Genomic DNA, 7,500 nt, shown 5'->3' on the forward strand with positions numbered 1-7,500 from the left:
TAAAATGTAAGAAGATACATGCACACATACTTGGTTTGTGAAATTTAGTATTAACAAATCAATCTGTAATATTACAATATTAACAACAACAATAAAATCTCTTAGAGCAACAGTCATTTTCATGTTGATGGTGCAGATCCATCTTGATGACTCATAGTACACATGCTACTAAACAAACTGGCTGGCAGATAAACAAGTCTCACCCTGTGAGAGCCGGATGGCGTCATGGACACCATCTATCTCCCCACCTCTCCAGATCGGATCCCCTCCTCGAACCTTCACCTCTCCTCCTCCTCCTCCCTCCATCTCTACAGCCACTTCACTGTCCCCTTTTCTTTCCACTCTCAGCTCTCCACCACATCTCCTCTTCAAGCTCCATGCATCTCTTTCTCCCTTCAACTCTCCCTCGCTTTATCTCCTCTCCATGCCCCCTTCTCTCTCACTTCCCAGCTCCATCCATTCATGTCTTTCACTCCATCTCTGCTCCACTCTTTGCATGACCTCATGCTCTCTCGACCTCATACCTCTCTCCGTCTTTCTGTGATGACCCCCATCTCCATCCATTCATCCATCCATCCATCCATCCATCCATCCATCCATCCACTTCTCTCCTTCCCCACATCGTCTCCACCTCTGTCTGATCTATCATTTTTTTTCCAGGGCCGGATTAACGCAGAGGCTAGATATGGCTGCATCCTAGGGGCCTCCACCTGCAAGTGGGCCCCTAATTGGCCAAAAGTGAAAAATGGCAGAATTATGACAAAGATGCAATATTGAAAAATTAATCTGTGGTGTTGAGTACAGTTGGTAGACATGTACTTAATCCTTAATTCCTATCTCGTAATTATGACAATATAATTACTGTATGTCTTTATACATTTGTCACAAAATTTGGCCTCCAGGGGACCCCACTGCAACCTGTAGCCTAGGGCCCCCCCTGGCCATCTTGATCTGGCCCTGGCTCTCTCCCTCTGGGCGGATGGCAGGTGTCATTACCGAAGACGTGGAAGCTGGAGAGGAGAGGGCCAATGATGAGAGCCTTCCATCAGGGTCGCAGCAGAGAGCGCGCCTGGCTGCCACCACCATCCTTCACCTGCAAATGGACAGAGCAGGTGTGTGTCTCTGTGTGTGAGTGTGTGTGTGTGTCTGTATGTGTGCGTGCGGGTGTTAGAGAGAGGGAGGGAGAGAACGAGTGAGAGCGAGCGAGAGAGAGAGAGAGAGAGAGAGAGAGAGAGAGAGAGAGAGAGAGAGAGAGAGAGAGAGAGAGAGAGAGAGAGAGAGAGAGAGAGAGAGAGAGAGAGAGAGAGAGAGAGACTAATGTCTTTTGTGGAAGTGCAGTCCAATTTGCTCTTTGTGGGTCTTGTACTTTTCTCCGTCACTCCAGTCTCCTCATCTCTCACAGTCTTCACAACAGACAGATGTACGAGGATTCAGTCACCATGTAAAAAGGACTATCAGCGCAGATGACAGATAGCAAACAGCCATATTATTTTCAGATTTATGTAAGCAGCGAGTGAAAAACAATCATTAACATTTATGAACAATTAGCATACTTAATGTTCCATAGGAATCGCTCATATTTCAGGCAACCAGTTTATTTATGAGGAGAGCAAGAGGTTAGCGCCGCAAAGATTTATTTCTGCTGTGCCCAACAGAAACACACACACACACACACACACACACACACACACACACACACACACACACACACACACACACACACACACACACACACACACACACACACACACACACACACACACACACACACACACACACACACACACACACACACACACCTTACTTGATCATCGAGAAAAGGTTTATGAGCCTTACGGAAAACAAACATGACATTATCCGTAACGGCCACAACATAAATCAATATTAACAATATTCAAAGAGGTATTATGCAAAACAGCAACGACGGCATACACTTCAAAAGCAATTAAGTGAAAGCGTCAAGTTATTGGCCAAGCACACGCACACACAAATGCACAAAGGGGGATGAAAAGAAAGAGCATCAATAAAGTGCTCGGAGAGACGGAACACAAGACCTTGACACAGGCCTGCATCTATTTTGAGCTGTGGTGTGAACAGGACCTTTCAAAGCAGAACCACAATGGGCTCAGAGAGGCATTGTGCTTTGGTTTTCTCCTCTGCTAATTTCAAGGGCCTACTTGAATAGCAGGCAGAAGCTATTCACCCACTGCGTAAGATGGGGAGAAAGTAACCAGATTGGAGACTGTGGTGTTGTGGTGGCATATGTATATTTAATGTGAATGTCGCCCTCTGGTGGTTAGCAGGACAACTGTTGCTACCGTAGCAGCTCTATGGTACTGAATCTGGAATCAGCACTGACAGCGCTTTTTTGAGGTCATCACAAATGTTTACATGCATATACAAATCAAGTAGGCTAAATTTTTTGTCCCTAGTGCAGCTGCACATACTATGCCTTTGATTGGTTAAGAAATGGTTAATTTAGACGGACAGAGTTGAAGTGAATTGAAAGCCCATTGGGATACTGCAACTCCCATCGTCATTGTGACACAGCACACAAGTGAACACTGCACACAACAGAATTACATTTATGCCTCACCCGTGCAAGGGGAAAGTCCTCAATGGCGCCCCTAGGGAGCAGTGTGGCGGGACGGTACCATGCTCAGGGTACCTCATTTATGGAGGAGGATGGGGGAGAGCTGGTTGCTTACTCCCCCCACCAACCTGGCGGGTCGGGAGTCGAACCGGTAACCTTTGGGCCACAAGTCTGACACCCTAACCGCTGACCCATGGGTTAAGGTTAAGAGGTAAGGGAGAATGTGGTTTATTTGTTCATGCTGAATGTGCTGCTTTGTGTATTATGTTCAATTGATTCATGCAGTAAAATATTGAAGAAATGCCGGGAGTTAAGGTCTTTTAATTTTTTTTATTTCAGTTGTGGATGGACCATTAATTAGTATTTGAAACATATTTCTTTATGTAAAAAACTATACAACATTAAAATAAATCTTTTTTTTTTCTCTTAAACCAGTGTCATATTGCAGTTATTACAGGATCAATGTTGTCAATAGTTGTGCTTATAAAACATACTGAAATACTTTAATTACATTTAAAACATTTCATTTTTTTTTAAACATTAGGAAGACAACATATACATCAATCAACGAAATCTACAGTATACTATACACCGGACGTTGTGTGGATCTTGCTAGTGGTACCATGTAGTACCATCAACCAATTAAAATGCTCCGTTTACCTCATACAGGTTTGTTCTTGACCGACCAACAGGGACAAAAAAAAAAAACAAACAGGAAGGGGGATGGGGCAGGATCCATTTTCACACCCTCGTAGCCTTGCATCCTCCAAAGTAAGTGCACTTGTAAGGTGCCATACAGGTAGAGCATGAAGGACCTGGGGTGCATTTCTCAAGACCATAGTTACTAACCATGTTAGCTACTGTCTTGTCTGCGATGCAATTTCCCACTGGAGAAACTATCCAAGTTGCTGACTGGGTAGCCATTTACGCTTTCGAGAAACACACCCTTGGCCGTCAAGGGTGTGTGTTGCGTTTGTAAGTCTGAGAAATGAAAGCAAAACAACACAAAGAAATGCTATCATTGAACTATGGCCGTCCTCCCTTTTGCATGGTATGAAGTATGCTCATCTAAGTGGTGTATTGTAGCTCACGGGCGAAAGCAAGGGGGACAAACTCTGCATAGGTACATGTATCTCTGTGTGCAACAGGACGTGCCAGTGGCCTTTTCCCAACCACCCCAATCCCACCCCCCAGCCACCCATTTTAAAATGTACAATCACAATCCCCATGTGCATTATTATCACCGTCAGAAGCCAATTATGTCACATGGCAAGGCACCCCACACCCCTCAAAACAAACACTTTGTTCAACTCAAAGTTCACAGGCCCCACAAAGCCTCTTGCATCTGACGAATCTGTACCCAAAAAGCTTGTGTGTAACTGTATGAGGGGGTCTGGGTAGATGAGGCCTGCCATACGGGTCTATATTTTGCTCCGTATCCTTCCTCCTGAGCTGTGTTTGCAGGTCCCACACCACCAGACCAGATGAACTGTTTCAGCATCACATCATCACATTCCACTACTACAGTGTCTGTACAGTACAGCGGGTCTAGACTACAAAAAAAACATGGAAATCTTAATAAGCTTATTTTTATAGTTTCAAGTAAAAACATTTAGTCAATCTTAATTCAAGTAAAAATCGCCTAATAACCAGTATTGCTTATAATCAGTAAAAAATATCACCAAGTGAAACAAACTTGTCTTAAAACAAGTCGGAATAGTCTGAGTTCTAGTTCTACATTCTAGTTCAAAAGGTCTCGTTATTAGTTGAGTTTTACTTAAATTAAGATTGACGAGATGTTTTTACTTGAAACTAGAAAATAAGCTTAAGATTTTCACATTTTGCAATCTAGACTCCAGAACCCCAACACATTCTAGAACTAGGATGCGTGCCTGGAGCTTTGCCAGAGCTTTGCACCCAACTCCAGTACGTATGTGTCTCAGATGTATGGGTGAGTTGAACTGTGTATGGTTTGTGTGTGGGTGCTGTATATTCTGGCTGGTGGTGGGTGTGTATACGTTAGGTGGTGTGGTGATGTACTATTGATATGTTTGCTGCTGGGCCAGATGCCCAGTACAGTTATGCCTGTCTGATAGTAGTAACAAGAACCTAACACACCATGTCAGACACCATTTATAAGGCAGAAAAATACAGTAAATGCACAAGACATTCACACATATTCACAAACTCATACTCGCATGCATTGCTGTCTCTTTCTCTCACAGACACTCTCTAACTCACTCAGTATTTCTCTCCCTCTCACTCAACTCGCTCTCTCCCGCACACATGCGCACGCACGCACGCACGCGCACACACACACACACATACAGACACACACGCACACACACACACATACAGACACACACGCGCACACACACACACACACACACACACACACACACACACACACACACACACACACACACACACACACACACACACACACACACACACACACACACACACACACACACACACACACACACACACACACACACACACGCATACACACATGCACGCATACAGACACGCACACACACCACCAGTCACTTGCATATAATACAATCACAAAAACACTCTCGTCACATTCCCCCTATACTAGTCCTGGGTTAGACCAGCAAGTGTCGACGCTGTGAAGCAGCTTCACAGCTATTCCAGATTCCACAGTAATAATAAAAATACAACAAGACAAGACAGTGAATGATTAAAGGTCATCTAAAACAGATCAAGGCCACTTATAAGGATGCAGTCTTGCATAAAGAAAACAGGGGGCGCTTAAACTGCCTCAGCATACATCATCACAGCAATTGGGTAATAGTAGCAGTACCCAATTGGGACTCCTCCACAGTTTGCCCATGATTATTGCGTTGTGCACGTTGGGGAAACTTTTTCCCACTCGATGTGCTTTCTGATTGGCCATATTGACAATCAGAACCGGTCATGGCAGCATTGATCCTCCAACCCGCACGGAGCGGGATGGCGATCGGCTTGCTCGCGAGCGTCCCATGTGTATTGCTCCGTTTGCCTCACGACACACATTGGCCTCCACCCTCCCATCTCTTCTGTCTCTGTCTCATCCTTTCTTTCTTTCTTTCTTTCTTTCTTTCTTTCTTTCTTTCTTTCTTTCTTTCTTTCTTTCTTTCTTTCTTTCTTTCTTTCTTTCTTTCTTTCTTTCTTTCTTTCTTTCTTTCTTTCTTTCTTTCTTTCTGTTCAGCAAGCATGGGACATGGAGTTGGAGGACCCATCGTATCCCAGGGGGCTTTGAGGCAGCGAGTCCAGGGTGGGCGGCCAGGGTGTAAGGGGGTCATCATGGTCCAGGGGCGGGGGGGTCAGCAGGGGTTGAAGAGGCGGGGGATTCCCTTGACCCTCCAGTGATGTACCGTTCGTTCGTTTGTTTGTTTGTTACGCTCTACGGCCGGTGGAACCTGGCGATGAGAAGGGAGAGGACTGGTGTTATTGACTTGCTGTGTGTTGTGCAGCATGAATGTGTGTGTGTGTGTGTGTGTGTGTGTGTGTGTGTGTGTGTGTGTGTGTGTGTGTGTGTGTGTGTGTGTGTGTGTTTGTTGCCTGTTTTGTGTGTGCATTGAATGAGTGTGCGCTTGTGTGCTGTGTGTTTATTTATGTCTGTGTATGCGTCATGCAGCAGAAGTGTGCGTTTTTTGCCTATGTTTTGTGTGTGTGTTGAAAGAGTGTGTGATTTGTGGGGTGTGTGTGCGCGCACGGGTGTTTATTCATCTGTGTCTGTGTATGTTTATCCATGCTCGTCTCTGTCCATGCCTGCGTATTTATGTGGACTGTGCAGAAGATGTATGTAGGCCTTGCTACTTTTCCTTTCTGTGGAGACTTTGTGAGACATCATGAGCTGTATAATACCAACGGTCGTCTTTCTTGACATGTTTGCACGTTTGTGTTCATTTAAAAGCGTCTGGATATCAGTGCCTGTTTGTATCTAAGAAGAAAGCGCTTGTGTGTGTGTGTGTGTGTGCTTGTAGTATGTTTTATGTCCCACAGATACCGTGCTATCCTGTGTTATGAGTCTTTTTGTCTTTGCAAATTTGCATGTTGGCATGTCTTTGTAACAGTGAATATCTGTCTTTGTAGAACGTGTGTATGTGATGTTCCAAAGACCTTCTGTCTTTCATGTGCACGCCTGTTGGTCTCTATATGTGTGTGAGTGTAGGCATACACATTACATGTATATCATTATAGTATCTCTGTAGTGTGTGATGTTCCAAAGACTTCCACGAGCACGACAGTCAGTTTTTACATGAATATCTCTGTAGGAGAGAGAGCTTGCGTGTGTGTGTTTGTATGTTAATGTCCAATAGATAATGTGGTATCCTGTGTTCTGGATATGACTCCGTCTTTGCAAATGTGGTATGTATTTGTAACCGTGCCAATCTGTCTTTGTAGAGTGTGTGTATGTGATGTTCCAAAGACCTTCTGTCCTTTATGTGCACCTCTCTACATGTATGTGAGTGTATGTGCTAATTTACATGCATAGCGGTACAGTATCTCTGCAGTGTGTGTGTGTGTCTGTGTGTGTGTGTGTGTGTGTGTGTGTGTGTGTCTGTGTGTGTGTGTGTGTGTGTGTGTGTGTGTGTGTGTGTGTGTGTGTGTGTGTGTGTGTGTGTGTGTGTGTGTGTGTGTGTGTGTGTGTGTGTGTGTGTGTGTGTGCGTATGATGTTCCACAGACCTTGTGTAGATCTTGCTCTCCTCGTGGACTTCCATCTCCGTGCTCTTGAAGTCGTTGAGCTCTTTGCGGATGGCAGCCTGCGGGCAGAAGAACATCAGACGGCATCAGAGAACTGCCCCCCACACTTGATCCAGCCTGAAGAACACCATGTGGGCCAAAACGCGAAGGCATTGTAGCCACATAAAAAAACTATAAAAATTACAATCTGGAT

The 7,500-nt window shown here is 44.7% G+C and overlaps 1 protein-coding gene across 5 annotated transcripts in view; it reads right to left on the reverse strand.

Annotated features, from left to right (window-relative positions):
• Window positions 1–5,086: 5,086 nt before the first annotated feature.
• Window positions 5,087–7,500, reverse strand: part of phactr4a (phosphatase and actin regulator 4a) — a 71,346-nt gene continuing 68,932 nt past the window's right edge. For all 5 annotated transcript variants that reach the window (XM_063185792.1, XM_063185791.1, XM_063185790.1 and 2 more), the window contains 2 exons: window positions 7,290–7,366; window positions 5,087–6,018 (listed from right to left, as the gene is read on the reverse strand). In XM_063185792.1, the coding sequence (XP_063041862.1) occupies window positions 6,003–6,018; window positions 7,290–7,366 (93 nt within the window). In that variant the 3' untranslated portion in view covers window positions 5,087–6,002. The remainder of the gene's footprint in view (window positions 6,019–7,289; window positions 7,367–7,500) is intronic.

This window comes from Engraulis encrasicolus, chromosome 20 (genome assembly GCF_034702125.1).
Source record: "Engraulis encrasicolus isolate BLACKSEA-1 chromosome 20, IST_EnEncr_1.0, whole genome shotgun sequence".
NCBI classification, from domain to species: Eukaryota; Metazoa; Chordata; class Actinopteri; order Clupeiformes; family Engraulidae; genus Engraulis; species Engraulis encrasicolus.